The sequence below is a fragment of the Panicum hallii genome, chromosome 7, assembly GCF_002211085.1.
Source record: "Panicum hallii strain FIL2 chromosome 7, PHallii_v3.1, whole genome shotgun sequence".
NCBI lineage: Eukaryota > Viridiplantae > Streptophyta > Magnoliopsida > Poales > Poaceae > Panicum > Panicum hallii.
In genome coordinates this window covers 42202019-42225522 of record NC_038048.1, presented here as the reverse complement: position 1 = coordinate 42225522, position 23504 = coordinate 42202019, and the positions used below count along the sequence as shown (strand labels likewise).

Here is a 23504-nt window from a genome sequence, read left to right as displayed (position 1 = left end):
CAAACTGCGGGGCACTATTTTAAACGGTTCGTATTTCGAATCGGTTCGATTGTATATTGAACCGTGACTAATGTTTTTGGAGTCGATGCGCATGACGTGTAGGCGAGGGATTTGAAAGGAACCTTTCACTTGCACGCTTTTAACCCTTTCACGTGTGTTGGGCCCACACCATCTGCTTTTCCCCTTAAAACTCCCCCGTGGTGTCTTCTCAATACATCCTCCATTTTTTTTCATCTCTTTCCGGTGGTTTCTTCTTCCCATCTTCAAATATAGAAACTTTTCTTCTTAAGAAGACACTTTAGTGGTAGTGTAAAAACATACGAAGTCTGTTTCGGCCTTGTGTGGTTATCTGATTGCAATCCTTTTTAAGGATTGTTCATTTTATTTGGCCTAGATCTCTTATTTTGCCCCGTGCGACGACCTAACTCCGCCCTTCTTCGCCTCCACCATAATGGCTACAATGGTAAAGGCGGGTGGTGCACAGATAGCATGGATTAGGGGCGGTGGTGACAAAATGGGGATGCATGTTAAGTTTAGCCGGTGAAATTTAGGTTTCGAATTTGTACTAAATAGAATTTATTTTATTTCTCTAAATCTCTCATCCGTCTTTGTCATTAACTTTATCTTTGTCATTAACTTTAACTTTGCCTTTAAATAACCGAATATACCATTCGAACCTTTCCTTTAAATAATCAGATAATCGGATATATGCAGACGTTTTACCATCTGGATCTGGCATGTCGAAGAAAAGAACTCACGGCACCGCTCCTTCCCGTGGAAGGACCAACGAAACAAATCTATCGATCATGACTCTCTCTTAGAGATAAAAGAGGACTTAGAAGAAGATAGGAGGAAAGTAGGTGCACGTAACCGGCATAAAGCCTAAATATGTAAGTTTTCCACCATTAAAACGGCACAAAACGATAACACTATCCAGCAAAACGGAGTGGCAAGCATCTTCGTCCGCTCGTTTCACCAGGGAAAAAATGGCATCTTTTTTGCAAGGAAAAAAAAAGGAAAGTTGGAATCTCGGATGTGGTACTATCTTTACTCAGCGTAACTGCAAGGCTGTACTGTCACCTAGCTGGAAAAGGTGACGTGACGAGCTGGGTCGTCCGCTCCTGATTCTCGCGCTCCTTTTACGCGAGAAGGATGAGAATTCGGTGCCGCCGGGAGGAAAGGCCGGCCGGAAGAGTTCCAGTAAAAGGAGGCAAGCAGGGCACTCGCAGTCGCAGAGTCGCATGCTCTCACTCCCCTGCCACTCCCACCAGGGGCGGAGCTACAGGGTGGTCCTTGTGGGCCAAGGACCACCTTGAGTTTTGGTCCAGAAGGCCAGTACCAATTCTCTGCAAAGGCCGAACCGCCGAAGCCCAACTGATGAAGCACTGATCGGTTTCTGTGTTGCGAAGTCGAAGCGTCGAAGGGCTGATGCGTACGTCTCCAGTCGCGTATGTCTCCAGTCGTCTCGTCTCCTCCCTCGACGCTCTCGGCTTCTCTGCTGCGCCGCAGTGGCCCGCCGGCTGGACGACGATCGAGTATCGACGAACGCATAGCAGGTTTTCAAGAAACGCATATATCCTTTATTTTATCCATGTACTTCCGTATCCATCTACCATCTTGTTTATTGTTTATTTTCTATTCACTATATCTCAATCGATTAATCCCTAAACTGCTAATTGAGTTAATTAACTAAAGAGATCACAGCAACTTGCAATTGATAACATTACTGAAGCGAGATTGGTTCAGGCTTCAGCGGTTGATCTGCCGTCTGCAATCTGCACGTACAGATAGGTAATCTTACATCTTTGAATTATTTTATTTCAATATATAATTTTTATAGTATTAAATTATTGGTTAGATATACTGAACATCATATTATTCTCTCGTAGAATTGTTGAAACATGAAGAAGAGTGGTGATATTGCCTCTCTTTGGAAGAACTATGAAGCAAAGAAGAAGCAGGCATCTTCTCCATCTCCTTCTGTGGCTCAAGCTCTTCCAGAAGGCCAAATTGAAGAACAAGAAAGTGTACTTGATCAGCACGTTTTGCTCCAGACCAAACAAATGACGATCACTTTAGAAGGGAAGTTTATATTGGAGTCATAGATAAAATTAGTCAAGAGCTTGATAGTCGATTTGATGAAGTAAATATGGAGTTGCCTACTTGTATGGCTGCTTTGAATACAGCAGATTCCTTCGCTTCTTTTGATGCAAATAAGGTACATAGACTTGCTGAATTTTACCTTAATCAATTTTCAAGCTCTGACTTGCTAAGATTTGATTTGCAACTTGAAACCTTTATTGATGACATGAGAAAAGATGAGTTGTTCAAAGGTATAAACAATCTTGTTGACCTGTCAGTAAAACTTGTTGAAACAAAGAGAGATAAATTCAAAGAGAGATAAATTTTATCATTGGGTCTATTTACTTATCAAGTTAGTATTGCTTCTACCCGTGGCTACCGCAAGTGTTGAAAGAATATTTTCTGCAATGACCTTTATCAAGAATAAGTTGAGAAATAAGATGGGTGATAGCCTTCTGGATCATTGTCTAATAACTTTTATTGAGCGGGATATCTTCTTAAAGTTATACTCATCTATTATGAAATCTAAGCGTTCTATTTTTCTTAATGTGTTTGTAATTTATATGTGCATGGACATGTTAAATTTGTAGTGGTAAAAAAAATATTTAGACCATGGATCAGCCTAGCGAGAAACCCTAGCTCCGCCACTGACTCCCACTCCCATCGCCCATCGTGAAGACTGGACTGGAGGCGGCCAGGAGCCCTGCCCATGCCGAGAGCGGTCGAGGGCCGTGAGGGCGCCTCAAAAGTATCCGACTACCCGACCAGGAGAGGAGAGCGTCAGAGTGGCAGCCACAGAGCCATCGGGCTCGGGTTGGCCGCGCATGCCGGCTCGACGCTCGTGGCCCTCCCTGGCAGTGGCAGTAGCAGAAGCCTGGCGGCCGCGGCAGCCTTGGGCCTCGTCTCCCACGGTCCCAGAGCACCCACAGTGTGTGAAAAAGAGAGAGAAGATCGATTTCTGCACGCTGCGATGCTCGGTGAAAAAATTCAAGCCCCGACACCAGTACAATCTTCCATGCGCAGTGAATAAATAATGCTGTAAACCTAGTACGCGGATAAAAATCCTCTGCAGTAGCCAGAGTCCCATCGCAAAAACTGGGAATCTGGCATCGTTGTTGTGCAGGTCAGGATGCAGGTGGGTTAAAATTGGGTCAACCAGTGGTTAACCCACACTACCCATCAATATTTTCTTTTGGATTTTGGGTTACCCTGACCATAACAAGGTTTGCACATGGGTCAACTAGAAAACACCAAAATTATATATGATGGCCATGCTTTGCTGCCAGCCTGCCGCAGATGCTCCTAAGAGCAGGTACAATAGACCTAGTCAGCTGGCTATAGGCCTTATTTTATTATATTTATGCTGAGGTGGAGGAGAGAAGAGAGAAGAGAGAGAAGGAGCTGGCTTTAGGATAGTAGCCAGCTCATAACTGGCTATAGCACAAATTCCCAGACTGAGGTGAGAGAATGAGAGTATGCAAGTGGGTCTAATATTAATTACGTAACACTCTTTTAGCCAACATAATAGCCAATCTATTATATTTGTTTACTGCAATATTAACTTTAGATGACATAGCAAATTTTTGCAGTCGGCAGCGGGGTAGACTATTGTTATTGCTCTAAGGATGATAGCAGATAGCTCACGTTTGGATAGAAAGCGAAAGGAGTAATTGCGGGCAAAGAGCAGCGGGTGCCAGTCCGGCTGGATGCTCTACCTCGAGCATGCCAACGGGGCCCGCTGCGACCCTGCCGCCCAGCAGAGGTGGATGGTGCTGCGGGCCGAGCGCGCCGAGGAGGAGAAGGACTCCATGGCCTCCGACGCGTCCTCCGGCCCCGGTCGCATCTGCGCGAGCTGGAAGCGGACGCGACGCGGCGGGATTTCGAGCTCCGCCACGGGTTCGTCCTCGTCGACCAGCCTAGCGCTACTCCACGACCAGCGGCGGCCGCCGCAGCAGCGCGAGCGGCTCCGGTCGTAGCTTGGGCTCTTCCACGTGGTGCCGGAGCTCACAGGATGGCGTCGCGAGGAGGGCCGCCGTCGTCTTCCAAGGCGACGCCACGGCCACGCGCAAGTACCGCGAGGTCATCCTCATCGACGAGGAGGAGGAGGAGCTCGACAACACTGCGAGCTCCGGGCCACGCTCCCCGACCTGCTCGCGGCCACCGCGCCGCCGCCGCCGCACCCAACAGGGAGTTTGGGATGCGATCTCATCGTGTGGCTGGGTTACCTGATAGATCCAATGGGTTTGGCACTACTGGACACCAAATTTGTTTAGGCCGACTTAACGGGTATTTACACCAATTTTTGAATTTTTGAATTTTAGGTAGTGGGTTATTAGGTCAACCTAAAAAACCTGCATCCTGATGTGCAGGCATCACACTGCGGATGATCCCACTTGGTTCGGTGCCGGATTAAAATGCCGTGACGCTGAGTCGATGACGACGCAGCCGAGGTAACTGGCGTACAGCCGGCATACTCGTACTGCTGTGCTTCTGCAATGGCGTAGCATCTGTACAGCGCAGCGCACCACAGCCAACGGAAAACGGCAAAACGCCCTGCACCTGCACGTACGCGCGTGCGGCCGTCAGGGAAGCTCCGGGCCGGCGGCCAGCGCGTTGACAAACAGAGAGCGGCTTGCCGAGTGCCGACTGCCGACCACCGCGCCACTGACTGAACTGTGGGTCTGTGGCGCGGCAAAGAAAGACCAACAGGAAAGGACAAGTGACCCCGAGGCCCAAGTACCAGTACTCCACAAGTTTACTCATCACACTCCCCTCGAGTCCTAGAACTCGGAGGGGACCAGCTAATTTACGTTACCGGCCGTTTGGAAGCGCTCCGGCTTCAGCCTCCTTCAACAATTTTTGCTGGAGCTCTACCAAACTAAGAAAGAAGGTGAAGCTGCTCCACCGAAACATATAAGAACCGTTCTTACGACTTTGCTTGCGGGATGATAGAGCAGACGGAGCTAAAAAAACTAGCTCCATCTGCTCCCGCTCCCATTCCACCCTTCGAGTATGGAGCCAGAGCCCTCCCAAAAAAGCTTAAGAGGGTGTTTGGTTTGGGAGCGAAATAGAATGGAGCTATTCCATCCTACTTTTGCAGATGTTTACTGTGATCCTCACCATTTTCCTTTTCCTTTTCAGCCTAGCGCGGTCGATCTCCGATCAGCATTTTCCTTTTCCTTTTCAGCCTAGCGCGTTGTCTGAACCCTGATGTTTACCGTGATCCTCACCATCCCGTACTCTCCTTCCGTTTTACGGCCTGACGTGGTCCCCCAACCCACCCACCTGCACGAAACCTGCAGGTCCCGCCATCAAAGGTGGTTACAAAAAATCTAATATGCAAAAATTATACAAAAATAAACTCCTACATATAAAATATATTCAAAATTTTTTACAGTACAAGTTTATAGAAGCAATTTTTTTGATAAAAATATTTTGGAAAAAATTGAATAAAAAGTTGGACGAGAAATGGTCAAAAATTTTGGAGACAAATTTTGGATATAGAAAAATTGAGAACATGACAGACACCAGAGTTTTTGAAAAAGATGGGAACAAAAATTCAAAACAAAAAAGTTATATGATATTTTTGATAGTGGGAATAAAAATTCAAAACAGAGACGGAATCCGATAGTGGGACCTACTATGTGGGGGAAGCTGACGAAGATAGCTGGTCGTGCGAGGACCGCTCGGTCGAGAACCTCCGTCGATTGTACATTCAGCTTCGCGAACTTGGAGCCGTACAGCCGCGCGCCCCAACCACTTCCATCCTTCACTGCCGCGCGGCAGCCAAGTCCAAGTGAGCCGGTCGTGGAACGGGGAACGGCACGGCGTCGGCGTTTCACCCACCCCTGCACCAGGTGGACTTGGCGCTGCACTGCTGCGGGCTGGCACCCGGCAGGCGCGGAGGCCGTTGGTGTACTTGGTTGGAGCTGGAAGAAGTGCAACGGTGCGAGCTGTCACTGCTGCTAGAAACGCCAGTGTCAAGAATATGACTGACTTCTTTAAAAAAAAAAAGGACATGACTGACGCAAACGACGCGAGCTTCTTGCAGTGCCGAAATTATGAACTCCCCCAGTCATGGACTGGGGAGGTGATCAATGGTGTCTATCTCATTCTCCCGAGCCTAGTTAGAAATTCTACGTTGTCGCCTTGCACCTGGGTAGCTGCTGGATTCTTGATACTGGTGTATCTGTATGCATGCACTGATAGCAATATTTCTTTTCTTAAAAAAGGAAGAGATGTTCCGGCCTCTGCACGCGCATACAGCTAAAATTTTACAGTAACATCAGCTCACAAGCTGATAAAAGATAAATAGAAAAAATGTACGCAAACGGTACGGAGAATTCAAAAGCAAAGCCTATTATTATTTCTCCATCCATCTTTAGCAAAGAAATCCATGTCGACAACCTCCAACATCTTACTTGTCATATGGACAATCTCCCGAGCGTCCTCATGCTGTATCTAGGATAAAAATGCAGCCATTATGCTTCACGAAGATAGACTGTATAAAGGAGGTGAATCTTTCTTTCTCAAAAATCACATCATTACGCGTACACCAAATTGCCCGTATATAAGAGCTGCAACTCCAACAAAAATCTAACTTCTATCTTTTTTATTAATGGCAGTGTTGTACTGCAATCTCCATTTCTCCTATGGACCATGATATCGAGAAACTAAAAGGTGCCATCCATGATCTCCACGGGTTTGTGGCGTTGGTTGCGCACGGCATTATCCTGGTAATCCTATGATCATGGATGGCGCCGCTGAAGCAATCATGCAGGCTTTGCGCCGCCCAACATCCAAATCCATGCTTAAAAAAAACACCCAAATCCTTGCGACTTCTCGGTCTAGCAGTCAGCACGAGGTATTGTGGAGTCAACCAACTCACGAGTGGATGATTGGTGCGAGCTCCCGACAGGCCATCGCCATCGCCTCGTGCTCCAACGAGATGCAGACTTGCGCCGGCCGCATGTACACGTCCTGGGCCACGGCGCGACGTGCGAGGGAGATGCGGGAGAAGCAACCGCCGGCACGCTTCGTCCTGTAGGCCGGGCAGCACGCCGACGAGCTAGCACCCACCGTCCCTGGGCCTTCGAATTTCCTTCCCTCCCTCGATCCAGGAGCCTCTCCATTCGCACGCAGGCAGCGGAAGCCTCCGCTCCTGAGGGCTCGCCATCGACGATGATGCCGGCCGCCGGAGGGGTGGTGGGGTAAGAGCCGGAGGAGGCCATGCAGCTGTCGCCGCCGCGGCCGCCGCCGGATGGGAAGGGGACGGGAGGAGAGTAGCCGAAAATTTTGGACTAGTTTGTAAATATAAGGGGGCTATTCGAAAAATAACGGATCGCGATTATTAATCGCGATTCAATTAAGGGAATTTTGTGAAAACTATTGCCAACAATTTTACATAAAAACCCCTAATCGCGATCCAACTTTTTACGTAAACACTCCTGAATCGGATCTAATCGCGATTTGATTTAGAGGGCTTTCTGAAAAAAATGTTGGGGGTGTTTATGTTAAGATTTGGATTGCGATCCAAATAAAGCAATGCTCCTGCCGGCGGCCGTGGCGAGCCCTCAGGCCGCCTAAGGAGCGGAGGCTTCCGTGGCCTGCGTTCCGGATGGAGAAACTTTGGGATCGAGGGAGTGAAGGAGATTAGGATGCGCAGGACGGTGGGCTTGCTCGTTGGCGTGGTGCCCGGCCTACAAGACGAAGCGGAGCGGCGGTTGCTTCTCCCGCGTCTCCGGCAATCACCGCGCCGTCGCCCAAGGCGATACCGATTCCCGAAATCCTGGAGGCTCACCCTGTCTTATAGCATCTCTCTTTGATGATGAAACCTCTGGTTAATCATGAGTAGCGTAGAGGGACAGGCGTGCCTTTGGAGCACGAGGCGCCGGCAATGGCCAACGGCGCGGAACCAGCAGCTTGTACGTGCGGCGCCGCAAGGCCAGCACGATCCGCAGCCAGTCGTGGAGCGCTGTCAGGGAGCTCGCCGCCGCCGCCGTCGGCGACGACGACAAGAACGTGACGCTGGTCGATGACGAGCAGGGGAAACCAACATCGCACAAGCCTCCGCTATAAACGGATCAATGTGAAAGAAGGCTACCTGATTAGATGCTGCTGTGCCGCGGGATCACGGGATTAACAAACGGTGCTGGCGCATCGTGTCTAATCGTTTGACTACTCGGGCGCTTCGTTTTTTTTTCCATTCAACGAACGCATCCTGTTCATCGTTAGCATTCAGAATTCTGGTCCCAACACCCTGCATCGAAATGCCGTACTGGAAGGCGCTTAGTCACCTTAATCGGTTAATCCTGCAGGCGTTCAGGAAACTACGAAGTCCATTCGGCGAGCAATTTAGGATGCCGATCCTGGTCAGATCGTTCTCATACAATCAACCGTGGTCCTGTGGCAATGGGTAGGTGATGCTGAAAACCGAACATGATTTCTGAAGGCAGGAAGTCTTATTCATCCCATATTTGAATCATTGCCGCTCCATTGGTGATGAAGCTCAAAGCATGCTCAATAACCTTATCAATGTTCAATATACGATACATAACGTGAGGAGAAAAAAAGATACTAATACATAGCCTTACACGTTACAAGTTACAGGCAAGAAATATTCATCCTGGCGTAACTATATAGGCAAAAAAGAACTCTGCAAGGCATCTTTTGGCCTGCTGCAGAGGCCATTGGTGGTGCTACCCTCTACTATTACAACTTGTGCAACGTCGTGAGACGGTAATCCAAGCTGCAAGAAAGAATCAGTCAGAGGGCGCGCTATCTTTGATTGCTGTTGACAGCTTTGTAGCCGCCTCCTCATTTTTCAACCTGAACAAGTACGCCCGAGCTACAACTGCACCACTGCTTGATTCATCTGATTGTGTATCCTGAAAATATATACAGGGATTATGGTCTTTCGTTTTATTTTCTGAGTTTTGGGCAGTGTAGGGTGCGTGGTTCAGTGGACTCTGATTACTTACCGAAGTATGAAAAATCGAAGCAACTGTGTTCTTCTGAACATTCATTTTTATGCCTTTGTAGATCAGAGCATTCAGGAGAATTTTACCGACCTGTTACCAGTTTAAAAACATTAGTATTTTGTCCATACCCAAAACAATCTTAAAGCAGTGTAAATCTTGCAAAAAACAGTGTGAAAAGAAATTTTCTAACACAATCTTGGCACCTAAAGTAGAAGGTAATTTTCAAGACAAATTTGCTGGAAACTTCTCAAATTAAAAACAAATTGACAAGACAATTAGCACTCTGTAAGAACAATTAGACTTGCTTTACATGGACAGAAGTTGGGGAGATATCAATTGTGGATTGGAATATTGATAACATTCAAGCAGATACAAATGTAATTTCAAGGTTGACATCCAGTAGAAGGATAAATATTAACATGAGCATACATAGAATGGAATATAAATGAATGAACTTTTATTAATCTAAATTAACAGATAAGGACACATACATCGTTTCTAATAACAATGGTCGGAGTGGACTCTTTGGAAGCTTTCTCTGCACCTTCTTTACTTCTGATAGAGAGTTGACCGACACCAATGTCTTTCCAACCCTTGGTAGCATCATCATGCTGCATGAATGGAAAACAGATTTAGTCAAGCAAAATCTGAAACAACTTGCTAACAAAATGTGCATGGTATTACAGTTCTAGGAAGGAAAGCAAGATGATAAATGGAAAATAATGGTACCTTCACATACACCTTGCACTTGGCTTCATGAACAACAACTATTCCTTTCTCTTCTGCCTTCTTTACAGAAGGGCTGCTTGGTTTCTCAGGTTCAGCATCTGATCATGATCATGATAAACCATGAATTAAGAGGACAGAATATTGGAAACTAGGTGGTGTGGGACTTGCATTACTTAAGACACAAGTCCCAGGCATAAAAGCAGGATGTAACTATTAGATTCTCACCTTCATCTGCATCAGCTGAAGCTTCAGAAGCATTTTGATTTCCTGATAAAGCAACAAGAAGTTTATGATCCACACAAAAAATAAGGATATGATACCAATAATCAGGTTGATCAGGTGCTGCCAATGTTAATTACTTATCTAATTTCAAATGCAAATAGCAGGATAAGCGAGCACAATATATGCGACATAAGTTGCATTATAGGAAACAACAAATTTGTGTACATCAATCAAATTACAATTGTGTTTCTAAATTTGCAAGTGGTATTTGTTACACTTACCAAACTGAAAATTTGCAGTAACTTTGACATTTAGACAAGTCCATGCAGACATGGTACACTGCTGCCATATGATATTCTTAACTAAGGGAGATGGATGAAATGCTAAATTAAGTAACAGAGGCAAGTTTTGCTGCTACCTAAGTGTACGGAGAGGTTTGGCGGTATTGCTGAAAACCGGATCTTTCGGTGATATAAAACAAAATTTCCTTAAAAGTTGAAGTGTATATCACAGTGTTATGGAGTCCTTTGGGAAGAACATAAATGGTTTCCAAGAGTTCATGCACTTGTCAAATTCCAATAGAATAGTGAACGCGGAACATGTAAATAAGCATAACACAGTTTTGGTTGGTTGATGACTTGCAGTCCTAAACCCTTACTGCTAAAATGGAAAGAAACCTTACTACATACACAAAAAAAAAAAACCTCGACCCATGGGGAGAGACGTCCCTATGGCATTGCAATAAAGATCAAGAAAGGCACCAAACGCTGGCTTCACCAAGGCATTATGGCTATACATAAAAATATTAATATCTGATGCATTAAGTCCCAGCATCTGTGAAATAAACAACACGAGAGGAGCAACTTAATTCAAGATCAGAAAAGTACCTGAGAGAACTGATTGTTGATTCATTGAAAACAGAGGTGGAGACTGTGAGCTAAAACTTTGGGCAGCTAAAGTAGAGAATAATGATGGTGCACTTGATGCCGAAAAGCCATTATTTACACCAAACTGGAAAGTTGGTTTACTGCTGTCACCAGGCGTATTCTTCTTGTCACCAAATATGCCATTATTTGCACCAAACTGGAAAGGTGGTTTACTGCTATCACCAGATGTGTTCTTCTTATCACCAAAAATGACATTATTCCCACCGAACTGGAAAGCCAGTTTACTGCTGTCACCGGATGTGTTCTTCTTATCACCAGACATACCTGCACATAATTGCAACATAACCAATATGAAAATACAATAGATATATCTGCAAGAAAATCTACAGTAAATCTTAACACAGTATCATATATAAACTAGTGAGTAGGCATACCACTGAAATCTGGCATTTGTGACTTAGAAGGAAACGAAAAGAGGTTTGGTGCCGGTGAGCTTGAGCTCTGAAAAGCTGAAGAACTAGACACCATCACTGGTGCCTTCTGTGTGTTATCTGAACTTGGCTGCACCAAGAGATTGCTATCATCTGCTGCCGGTGGGTTAGTCTTCTCATCCTTTTGTGGACTTGGGGATGAAACAGCTTTTGAACCTGCTTGATTTTGTCTAAGCCAGTTGACAACATCCTTGAATTTTTCCTAATGAACAAACAATGGTATAAGCATATACAATGAGAAATCTGATTTACAAACTGCTTAAAGAATGTACAGATGCAGCCGCCTATGCAATGTTGAAACATAAATGGAAGTAAAAGAAATATGAAATCATTGCGTAAAGAAAAATTCAAATCCTCAACACAAACACAGTGTCAGAAGAAAGTCTGCAATCAGAAGCAAAATAAAGTTGACATGATACATTTCGTAAGCCATCAGGAGCTACAATAAGACATGATTATGCATATTCCAAAAGCAATGTTAGTTGCATGAGTTATATGAATGAAACAGAGGAAATATTGTCCATTTATAGCCAGCGAAGCTTACCATGATTTCAGAAGCATGGGATAAGTAATCTTTGATACCATCCTCCCAAAGTTCAGCTGGATGATTTTGCAGCTGCAATTGAACCCAGCTGCCCAAAAAATCAAACGCCATATGAGTATACAGTATGCATTCAACTAGAAATAAATATAAAAGTATAATTCTTAAAGTATATGTAGCAGAAATTGACATGAGCAAGAAGCGTTCCAAAATTGTTTTCTCCTTAGAAAAATACACTAATATCTAATGAAGACTTCATACTTCACAGAATCACCAAGGAAACCGATAATGAGAGAAGAAAATAGGGATGCTCAAGAGATCTAATACTCATTACTTCATTAGCCATGAGAAAACTGTGACCATGATAATGTGACCTAGTAGGCCGTGCACCAATTCCCAGATGGTGATATGACTTGTACGAGAGTAATGAGACTATGAGTATATGGAACAGCACATGGCAGAAGAATACTCATGGTACGGCACACAGGAGAAGAAGCACAAGCTAGCAGGTGAAGAAACAAACCTCGCAAACTGGTTATTGAGTGCCCTGACATGTTTGCTGGCAGCCTCAGCCCGTCGAGGATCTAAAGTAGCGGGTCCTGCCATCACATGCTGATGGGAAGACTCCGCCCTGTGAACATCAAAAGAGGGTCCGTCCATTACTCTCTTACTTGGTAGCTGCAGCATTATAATGACAGAAATGAATAACAGAGGAGCAGATTCTGCATAAATATAGAACAACAGGAAAACAACTTATTTGAAACGGATGGTAGCTTCCAAAGTTTCAGTTACTAAATCAGAGTGGTCGTTCGTATAACATGCTAACACTGATATGCAACGGTCAAGCTTCAATTACAAGTTCTGGACTTGTGATGGTTCTCTTAGACGGAGTAACCAATAGCGATATGGTTTAGTTACCAACACTGAAGTGTACTAACAACTAAGACCTTTAGTTCATTGTAAGCTAGTAATGATCCTGTGATGTAGAACTGGCTATGCTGCAGCTTTCTCTTCCAAGCTAAAAGATTCGGACTGCTGAATCTACATAACTCAAAATATCTTACTGATTGCACAGAAATTCAACAGCGCGCGCAGCAACTCCTTAGCTTCTGCGTGCACTTACACTTAAACATTTGATCTTAAATAACCCCACCGCAATGGCGCCGCTACTCCTCTTAATCAACCAGATCGAATCAGTACAGCGAGCCGAATATCACCCAGAAACAGTCTCCAAACCCCCAAATCCCCAACTAATGTCCCCAAACAAATAAACATCACATATCGCGGGGGGGGGGGGGGGGGGGGGGCGACCTCGCGAGGGGGGAAAGACAGGAGATGCGTACATCGGGGGCGCCCGGTTCGGAGTTGGCGGCGCGCTTGGCTCCCCGCGTCGTCATGCTGCCCCGCCTCGAGCTTCCGAAACCCTAGCGGCTGCGACACGGACCGCTGCGGACTGCAGAGAAGGCCGGGGGAGCTGGCAGGGGAGCCGAGTAGCACCGCGCGGGAACGGGAGCGGGGTCGCTGCAGCGCACAAGGCAATGGAATCGAGCGCCTAGTTTTGGGAAGGCGACGGTGGCGGGCGCGGGCGCTGGGGTGGGGAGGGAGGAGGCGTGTGTGGAAGCTGGCGGCGGCGCCACACCTTTGGTGCTAGTGGTCTGGTACCCCCGGCGCGGCGCGGGCTGTGCGTGCGGGCCACGCGCGTCAGTCAAACCAAAGCAGCCAGAGTCCCAGACCGAACGTGTTGCTTGCTACCTCGGGTGGGGCCCGGATGGGGAAATATCTCGAAGCTTATTTTTGCAAGTCAGCCAGCCAAAAGTACCTGAAAGCTTATTTCGGGAAGGAAAGGACGGCCAAAGTGTTTTCGCCCTCGTTTCAGTTCGTGCGATGCAGGTGAAAAAAGGAGCGTCCAAGTCTTGCAGATGAATCCCAAATTTACAGTATTTACGTTGAGCTTTGAGCTTTGTTGGCGGAGCAAAACGCCGATCTCCAATCGGGTAAGGAATCATACCGGATCCCCAACACGAAACACATGTCGAGTCTACCTATAAACTCTGTATCCACGCCATCCTATTCCTATCCAGGTACAGTTTCATTCATGCTGCGGCGCTGCTCGGTCAGCAGAGATCGTCGACCAACTCTTCCACCAGGGACCAGAATATGCCGCCCTCCACGTCGCAGCCCAGCAGCTCCCGCCCCTCCTCCCCGAAGCGCCTCCACCGCCCGAGCCGCTCGATCTCCTCCACCTCCGCCTTCCCGTCCGGCACCGGCGCGCGGTGGCGCCCGTCCACCCACGCCCTGGCGGTCTCCAGCAACGACCTCTCCACCTCCTCTGGGTCGTCCGGCCTCCCGTCGTGGCACGGCGACGACGACAGGCCCTCGCGAAAGAAATCCTTGAGGAGCTTCTTGAAGCAGTGGGCGGCGCGCGGCGAGCCCGCTTCGTCGTCTTCTTCGGTTGGGTCCAGCTCCTCGACGTGGCAGCTGCTTTCTGTGTCCTCGGCGGTCGTGGCGGCGTCGTCCACGTCGGACGTGTCGAGCTCCTCCAGCTGCTCGAATCGCCGGACTCTCTGAAGCAGCTGCTGGCTTGCTCCTGTAGCAAGAGAATTTTTTTTAGACGTCAGCTCGTTTGGTGAAACGGCGAATCGATCGTATGAGCTGGAAGAAGAAGAAAAAAAGGTTGTCTAGCTAGTGCTAAAATCACGGGCCCTTGAAAATTAAACCTCATCTCTTTGAAAAAAAAGAAAATTAAGCCTCGTGATTGTAGGGGCGAATGATCCTACAACAAATGTTGGCGAATAATGTTTCTTTCTGAAAGAAGCTCTAGTGATGATTAGTGACAGCTGAAAAGGGTATGGCATCATGAGCCGTACCTGACCGCACCGTGGAATATCAACGCAGTTTGGCTCCTTTTCAGTATATTATTCAGCATAGATACTATTTTACATCTCCATAATATACGCCATCTTCTTCTGCTAGCCAGAGACTACATGTATACAAGTATATGTGGAGCTAAAGTCTACCGGGCATCGAGTGGGTGTGTGGTATGTATACCTTATTGCAACCACTGGCCCTTAAGTTGATTGTATATTTAATTGTTAAATTTAAAGCCTTTATTCTGTCCCATCCCTTTCCCTTTGCGCATTGCATATTGGACTGGACCAGAATACCATGCGTCGTATACCTTTCTGGCCGCATAGGAATCAGGTTTTCATGATTGTTTAATCTGATAGTACTTGTAGCACTCGAGTGGTTTGTTGAGCCAGCCCCCAAGCCGGCGATCAGGGTTCGAGCCCCGGCGCTAGCACCGGGAGGTCCCTCCGGAAAGAAAAAATATACAAACTCCCACGCCACCATTATTATTCCCCGAGCCCCAATTATACGTTCCGCTTGGCTATCAACGTCGCGTTCTCTTCCTTCCGTTTTGTTCACCACCTGCCAGCCGCACTGTTCTCCAACGGCTCTCGCCCATGCGCGATCTCCATGGGCAGATTAGGAAGCTACCCTCGCGATAGCAACGGGCTACCAGCATGCTCGATCCTAAACCCTAGTACGCCTACGGATCGTGCGCGTCAGGTTACACGCGTTGCGTGCTCTGTTCCAACGGCCCGGATTGCTTGACGACTGTCTCGGGTGAAACGGTGGAAGCAGCCTGACACTAACAGTCTAGCACGAGCGAAGACAACGAGCTGTGTGGGCAACTGCTGCTGTCGCAGCTACTACACCTGCAGTACGAAGTACGGACGCTGGCAGAGAAAAGGTTCTGCTGCCAACATGACCGAGCCAGTGTGCTTGTTTCCTGCTTCTCGGGATACTCAGGGACAGTTTGTACCGTGTACTACCAGATTTTTTTTAACAGACAGCTGTACGTGAGCGATTCAAAAGAGAGATGGAAACGGATGCACATGAAACAGAGCAACGCAACTTGGATGGCGCTAAAACGGGAGGAGTGAACTGGGTCAACTGAGTTCGGTTGGGAAAGGAGCCATACGGAAAGCAGAGGGCTTACTTCGGATGCTGGCTAGGCTTCGCTCGAACGTCGGAGAGCCGCCGCCGCGGTCGTTGCAGTCGTCGTCGTGGCCGTCATCTCCGTCCTGGCTGAGGAAATCCATCACCGACACGGGGCTCAGCCGCTGCTCCCGCTCCCGCTCCCGCGCCTCGTCCAAGCGACACGTCGTCTCGCACTCGCATCCCGCAACCTTCAATCCGTATTCACAGAATCGTTGCGATCAATCAAATATGAAATTTGCTAGTTACGACTTATGATCAAGAGCATGAAACACTTGTGAGGAAGAAGGAATTGATCAGAATTAACACTTTCAAGAAAAAGAAGGATGAATTCCTACCATTTTTTCATGGCTCCGACGGCCGCCGCTCAGATGACCTGCACCGTCGCCACGTGCCTGCCGTCCCTCCCAGCTCATGCGACGCGGGGACATTGCAGGCGACGGCGGCGCATTCCTCCCGCTGCTCGCTGCCGTCGCGGAGCAGCTGCCCACCGGCCTGTCCGTCTCCTCCTCCTCCCCCCTCCGCTTCTTCCAGAACCCAACCCGCAGCCTCCTCGAGAGGCTCCTGGTCCTGGGGAGCGCGGCCGCCGCCTCCCCCTCTCGCCCCGCCGGCACGCGGGGCAGCGCCAGCGCGGCCCTCACCGCGGCCGAGAACCTGGCGATGACGTCCCCGTTCCTCCGCCTGCCGCTGGCGTTCCGGAGTTCGGCGGCGAGGTGCCGCGGGTAGCAGCCGAAGCCGTCGCGGGAGAGCTCCGCGCTGGACTCCAGTTCCAGCCACTCCTTGAGCATCAGCGCCTGCGGCCCCGGCCTCTCCTCCAGCTCCGCGCCGCCCATGGCGGGCAGCTGTTTCTTGCACGGCCGCGCCAACCGAACTACACCGCGATTATTGCTCCGACCTCCGAAGGAATAATTTGATCTTGTGCGCCGGAGAGACGGAGGCGATCGATGTGGCGTGACCTGCGTCCTTGGGAGGTTGGGAGAGCAGATACGACGAAGACGAAACCGCCAGCGCTCGGCCTCTGCTGCTGCCTGCTAATGTATGGCCGGATGGGGTTAGGAGTTAGGACACGAGCCGAGGTGAGGCGACCGAACTGGCGTGCGCCGAGAAGGGACTCTGGGACTGGGAGTAAATTCTGAGCTGGAGCTCGGGAGCAGGAGCTCAGCGGCGTCAGGAGGCGCAGAGGATGTCTGCGCTTTGTGCTCACGTTGCCAAAGCACGAAATGCTGGAAGAGGCCTTCGGATTTTGGAGGGGGTGGTTGCAGATGAGCAGTCAGCAGTGCCTGCATCGGATGCTCGTATCGTTTTCAGGCCGGATTTGTCGTGCTAGTCTGGGTGCAAGAGCTCGTGCATGCAAATGCGATAAACAAGAATGACCGTCCTGATCCAGCACACTGTCGGTCGAGCGTATATTAATCCTGTCGGATTGCGAGATTGTTTAGTACAAAGAGTCATCTGAACTAGACAGTAGAGACGAGTCGCGTTCACTTCAGGTTATTGCACGAGAGCACGAATCCACTGACCCTCGATCTCTACCCAATACTCGAATTGGCTCGATCTCTACTCATTCGAACTGGATTCGAACTGGCGGTGGCAAGCTCGCCGCTCACACCCCCGTTTCGGACGCAAAGCGCCGGGTGGAGCTGCGTGCCGGGGAGGGCAGGTCTGGCTCATGTGCCGGCCGACTAGTTTTAGCAGGCAGCAGCACCACGCATGGCTCCCCCATCGGATGCGGCGCCCGGGGTTCAAATATCTTGGACCCGCCCGCCCGCGGCCCCGCTCTTCCTCTCCTTGGCTACGTGGCCGGCGGCGCCTGGCCGATCGGGGGTGGGTCGCGTGCGGGCGCGGGCGCAGCATGGAGATCCGCGACCTCGCGAATGCAGAGGCGAGGCTGCAGGGGGAGAAACGTACCAAGCGGCCGGGGCGCGGTGGTGCCGGGGTGGGTTGGCGTGCGCCACGCCGCCGTGGCGCCCGCGACCGGCGGCCCTGGCAGCGTGTAGCTTCCGAGGCGCGCTTTTGGCCCGGTCCGGTGCGTTGCCGTTGCCGCCGATGAGGAGGCCTATATGATTGGGCAATGAACCGGCGCTTCATTGGATTCCAGCGGCAGCAGGTCTGGGCCGGTGTTCGCTTGCGGTGGGTTAGCGTGCCTGGCCTGGCCTCCTCCTCTTGTACAGCCTGACAGCTAGTGTTATTCCACACGTACCGAATACGGAGTGGCGACAAAGTCCGTCGTTACGATTCGGTGGCAGGTGCTTGCATTTTGTGGTACTATTAGTTACATTATCTTCAGATTGACACCGCCCCCCCCTTTTTTTTAGAAGACAGATTGCCCGTTTGAGTCTTTGGTTGATCCAGAAGACAAAGGCAGGAACTGATTTGCACCTGAAGTTGCGGAGTGTGTTTGTTCAGCAATTGTTGCAGCCTTTATTTTTAACTCCAAACTGTCGGATACTGAAGCTCACTGAATATTCAAAAGATGCAGCAAGCAGCACACTCCGTATCTTATGAACTTGATGCTCAAGTTGAAATGGTTCTGAAATTTTCTCTCAAACAGATGGTTATGAACTTCTCTCTCAAACAGGTGGTTCTGAACTGGGGTAAAGGTAAAGCGACATCTGCAGTCCACACAGTCGGGTACTCGGGTGGTGGGTACTCGGGTGGTCAGTCTCGTCTGACCAGGTGCGAAAGATCACAACTGGGGAAGCTCGCTTTTGTACGTGGGACTGTTTTTCCTCCAGGAAGCGTCTTTCTGAAGTTGGGAAGTGACATGGAGACGGGACAGGCGGATAGCAGAAGGATTACTAGTGTTCAGCTAGCTACTCTGCATCTGGCATTGAGAGTTTGAGACCCGAGAACTCTCCGGAGACTTCGTCGACGGCGCGAGTTCTAATCAAACTCTGGGAATGAGACATGAGAACTCTCTAGAAACTTCGTCGACGGCGTGAGCTCTGATCAAACTGAACCAATAAGGGAACCATCCGGGCTCGATGTGGTAAAACGACAGACTACGACTCATCAATAGAAAAAAAAAAGCTTGTTGCCTCCAACAAGATTTTCAGATTAAGAAACATCCTTGCTGAAATCTTCAATCCAACAGAACCATGACCTTCGATTCAAACTCGAGGACGATCAAACCAGAATTACTGGTGTCGCAGGCTCGCAGCACAATCCTTTTCTGCTAATTGCCTGAAGCTCTGAACTGCAGTACTGCACCGCACCATTTCAAAATGTTGGAACATACAGGGATGAGTTTCAGGTAAATCACACCGAAATTCTTCGGCCAGTCACACGGCAACTTAGGGCCTGTTCGTTTCCCACTCTCTAAACTTTAGACCCATCACATCAAAGAGAATCTTGCTATTTAGAAGTATTAAATAAAATCTGTTTATAAAATTTTTTGCACAGCTGTGTGCTAATTCGCGAGACAAATTTAATGAGCCTAATTAATCCATAATTTGCCATAGTGATGCTACAGTAATTATTCACTAATCATGGACTAATATACCTCATTAGATTCGTCTCGCGAATTAGCACTAGGGTTCTGCAATTAATTTTGTAATTAGACTTTATTTAATACTTCCAAATGACTAGATTCTTTTTTATGTAACCCTCTAAACTTTAGGTACCCGGAAACGAACGCACCCTTACTTTAGATCCCTGCGGCTCGTACCTTCAGGATCAAACATTCAGCAGACTCTGCTGTTTATTACACCAGGTGATCTTCCTTACAATAAAGGGCGCCCGCAACAAGTGGCATACATATCTGGCGCCATGGCTACCTTGGCCTTGCTAACGCCAGGGCCACATGTCCAGAAGCAGCCTCTGAAAACCTAAGCACACTCCTCTGCTCCTTCTGATCGCATCGCATTTCGTCAGAATAGCAGGGAAACAGCACACATTAGCACACCATAAGCTGTACTGTACACTGTCGTTCCCGCCAAAGCCGGGCTCGGTCAGAACGCGCGCGATCATCAGTAGCTCCACAGGCTGACCTCGCAGTCGTACTCGTCGTCGATCCACGCCGACTGCACCGCATTCGCCGCCGGCGGGTCGATCAGCATCCCCTGCGCCATGTCGAGGTACCCCTGCATTTCGAACTCCAGCCCGTCGTCCGCCGGGTAGTAAGCGAAGTCGCCGCCGAGGCCCCCGCTCGCCTGGGCGCCAGGCACCGCGATCGCCGCCGCTGCCGCCGCCTCGGGAGCCCCCGCATTGTGCTGCGGGCGGAAAAGCTCGGCGGCCTCCACCGCGGCGCGGCGTATCTCGTCGTGGCCGGCGCCCTGCGGCGGGACGCGTAGCCTGCGCGGCGAGTCCGCGAAGTTGAGGCATGCGGCCCTGCCGCGCAGCGCAAGTGCGGCGACGTCGTGCGCGCGCGCCGCCATCTCGGCGGTCTCGAAGGTGCCGAGCCAGATGCGCTGCCTGCCGTGCGGCTCCCGCACCTCGCAGACCCAGCGCCCGGGGTTCCGGCTGCGCACACCCTTGTACACCGGGTGCCTCGTCTCCTTGAACTTGGTCCGCCCCGCGCGCCGCTTCGGCGGCGCCGACGACACCGTCATGTACGAGCTTTCCTCGCCCCCGCCGCCGCCGCCCGCCGGAGGGGACGAGGAGTAGTATCCGTAGCCGCAGCCGCTGCCGGAGTACGTCCAGTCCATCGTCGGTCAGTCCAGTCGAGGAGAGCTTCTGGATTGTGCGTGTGGCTTGGTTCGAATTTGGGAGGGAAGGGGTTGGCGGGCGACGGTTTATATAGTTATGGCCTGGATGGGGCTAGTCGGGGACGGGGACGTACGGACGCGGGCGCGTGCGCTGCGGCAACGCGGCGTGCCACAAGGGCGCCAGCCAGGCGAAAGGGGCCGATGTGCGAGGCGGGTCCCCGCGGGGATGGTGGCGGGCTGGGCTTGCGCGGGGGGCTGGTTGGGCGGGGCGCTGTGGCCTGTGGGGGTGGTGGAGTTGGCTGGCTGTCGGACCAGCTGGAGGCCGCGGGGAAGCGGATGGGGACGCGCGCAACGCGCAGTCATGGGGGGCTCTACGGCGGGGTGGCGGCGGAAGGCGGACTCGGTCGCTGGCTCGCTCGGCACCATGGTGGGCTGGGCTGCTGCTATTTTTTGTGGGGGGGTTTGAGGGGGACGACGGCCGTTGAAAGAGGCCCCAAGGGCAAGGAAGGATTGAGGTTTAGCTGGGCTTTAAAGTGGGCGGTGTGATGCGGACTCGCGTCAACTGTCATGGTGTGGGTGGGTTGGATTGCGCGTGATCTTTTGTCGGAGCCGTATGGGCGGATTGGGTGGGGGGGGGGGGGCTGCTCTGCTTTCAGTTGGATGAGGACCGCGCCGCTTTTGAATCGTTCCACGAGCTGGATGCTGGATGCACCTGCTGCGTCGTCGCAGTGCAGTGCCCCGGCATGGGCCGACCGTCCATGGGACTGGTGGGACCCGTAGAAAGGCGGAAGAAATCATCGCCGCCACAGTGCCACTGCTGTTGCTGATTTCCCCCGCTAGATTTGGTGGCCAGCACCTACAGTTCCGCCCTCCGCTCTTTGCATCGTGTGGCAAACACTCTGGGAAAGACGAGCCCGGCAACAAATCTAGCTACTGCAAAAGTGGAAAGTTCGCGCGGCCCGTTAGTGAGTTGTCTTCCTCCCCCCGTTCTTCTGCGTCGCGCTACGTTGCCTTGCCCCCAGAGTGGCCACGCGAACCACTCGTTTTGGAGCTCCCCCGCTCCGGCGTGAGCACGCCGATGGTCTCCAGTAGCTTAGCTTGCGGGGCGTTCCCGCCATCTCCCCTGCTAGAACCGGATGTCTTGCCTGCTCCCACGGCCCTCTTCTTTAAGCCCGGCAGCATTGGATCTCCTCTCGCCCCCCTTGCCCTAATAACCGCTAACGCCATGGCGCCATTGTACGTCCGCCTGGAAAGCTGCAACGCGTGATGAGCGAATCAGCAATTACCAAGGCGCCTCATGGATCTGCCTCTGTCGCGTCAATCATGCACCTCCGAAAGGGAGCTCGCGGGCGGCCTTGTTGATGCTGCCGGAGCAGCGCTGATGGATGATCCAATCCAATCCGGGCGAGCTTAGCGGTGGCCATGGCCAATTGGCCACAGTGCTGGCGCCAACGGCCCCAGGGACGCCGGGCGGCCAGATTCGTCCGCCGTGGCTCCTGGACAAACGCACGGCGGGGCACCAACTGTACGATGAGAACCGCACGTCCGTGACGCCATGATTCGGTCCGTTCCCGGGCGGACCACCCCCTCCGCGCCGCCGTGCCGCCAGGGGCTCCGTACCGCCGTGGCCTGTCGAGCCGGCAGCCTAGGCCCCCCCCCCCCACCGGCTCACACGGCCACGGCCAAGCCGCGCTTTGGCTGCGCTCGCCTCGCCGGGCAGGCAGCGCGTGCGCGCTCAGTGGCGCAGGGTACGGGCGGGTCTGCGGACCACTGCTCAGCCTCAGCCGCTGTGTGCCCGCGAAACCCCATGCGGGCCGCGGCGACCCCGGGCAGCGTAAAGGCGGGAGAGGCTTTTGTCGTCTCGTGGGCACTGCACTCTTGCGCCTAACAGCTGCGTAGCGGAAGGCATGGGCACGTGTTGCTCTGGTGGACGCCCGGCCGCGTGAGGCTGTTGCCTGTTTGGTGGTTGCTACTTGGTACCGCGGAATACTCTACTTGACGCTCTACGGGCTACGCTGCTGCTGCGGGTTTTCACGTTTGCAAGCTGTTCTGCTAATAAACCAAAGCTTGATTTCGTATCAAGAAGGCCAGGAGATATATTAGCCGGTTAATTTTACTATAGCATAAATCAAAGATGTAGTGGTATCGGCGAACACTGAAAACATGAAATAGCATCACAATGTAGTACCAGCACAAAAAAAACTAGACAACCAATGAGTATCAATCAAACACATACTAGCATAAAGATACCACAGGCAATAGCGGGAGGCAGTATACTTTGATCAGATTATTAGCTACTTACAAGTCTTCGGCTCTTATTTCTTTCATTAGGTGGAAATTGCCTCTTTTACAACTCCATGCCTAAAAATGTATGACGCAATTGGATTTGGTGCATTTTGACCACTGATTGTTCATACAATAATATTCACCTGTGGCAACAAAGTTTTAACATTAGAAAGTGTTTCTAGATACAAACTTAATGTTTATTCCCACTTTTGTAGCATGGACTTTTTAATTCTTTGTAAGAAATGGGCGTGTTTGGTTCAACGCCAAACTTTGCCACCGCCACAAAATATTACTTTGTTTGGTCGATGAGAAAGCTTAGGCAGCCACAGTAGAAGACAATGCTTTTTCTACACATCTACTCTCCACGGTTGTGATGCCAATTCTAAGCTGCGGCATCCGCCACAGTTTTGGCGTGGCAAATTGTGGCTGGTTACCAAACAACCCGGTAGTGTTTGAATCTTGAAACTCGTGCCATATGTCTATTTGGGGCGAAAAGGAGTATTTTTTTTTATTTGGATTAATGCCTTTGCAGATTGCATCCTTTTCTATTTTTCCCAATCGTACATTGCTAAATTTCGATTAATCAATGTCGTCTCAAAAAGAAGTTTTGGATTGGAGATCACTGGCCTATTTGTGCA

General features: G+C 50.3%; 3 protein-coding genes across 6 annotated transcripts; all 3 read right to left on the bottom strand.

Moving 5' to 3' along the window:
- Positions 1 to 8543: 8543 nt before the first annotated feature.
- Positions 8544 to 13608, bottom strand: LOC112901214 (nucleoporin NSP1). Of its 4 annotated transcripts, none has more exons than XM_025970072.1 (10): positions 13244 to 13608; positions 12456 to 12563; positions 11936 to 12023; positions 11335 to 11593; positions 10901 to 11224; positions 10017 to 10058; positions 9792 to 9889; positions 9554 to 9673; positions 9063 to 9152; positions 8544 to 8969 (listed from the first exon to the last, which is right to left on the bottom strand). In XM_025970072.1, exons 1-10 carry the CDS (start codon positions 13327 to 13329, stop codon positions 8844 to 8846), a joined length of 1341 nt encoding a protein of 446 aa, XP_025825857.1. In that variant the 5' UTR covers positions 13330 to 13608; the 3' UTR covers positions 8544 to 8843. The 4 variants fall into 4 exon arrangements, with proteins under 4 accessions (XP_025825857.1, XP_025825858.1, XP_025825856.1 ...); XM_025970073.1 differs by having other exon boundaries at positions 12456 to 12610; positions 13244 to 13607; XM_025970071.1 differs by having other exon boundaries at positions 12456 to 12610; positions 13276 to 13607.
- A 314-nt stretch (positions 13609 to 13922) lies between these two features.
- Positions 13923 to 17086, bottom strand: LOC112900125. The gene is made up of 3 exons (XM_025968873.1): positions 16273 to 17086; positions 15936 to 16125; positions 13923 to 14519 (listed from the first exon to the last, which is right to left on the bottom strand). The coding sequence occupies exons 1-3, from the start codon at positions 16765 to 16767 to the stop codon at positions 14047 to 14049; spliced, it is 1158 nt and encodes a 385-aa protein (XP_025824658.1). The 5' UTR covers positions 16768 to 17086; the 3' UTR covers positions 13923 to 14046.
- A 2489-nt stretch (positions 17087 to 19575) lies between these two features.
- LOC112900126 (dehydration-responsive element-binding protein 1E-like) lies at positions 19576 to 20624 on the bottom strand. The gene has a single exon (XM_025968875.1). It carries the CDS (start codon positions 20578 to 20580, stop codon positions 19903 to 19905), a length of 678 nt encoding a protein of 225 aa, XP_025824660.1. The 5' UTR covers positions 20581 to 20624; the 3' UTR covers positions 19576 to 19902.
- Between the last annotated feature and the right edge of the window lie 2880 nt (positions 20625 to 23504).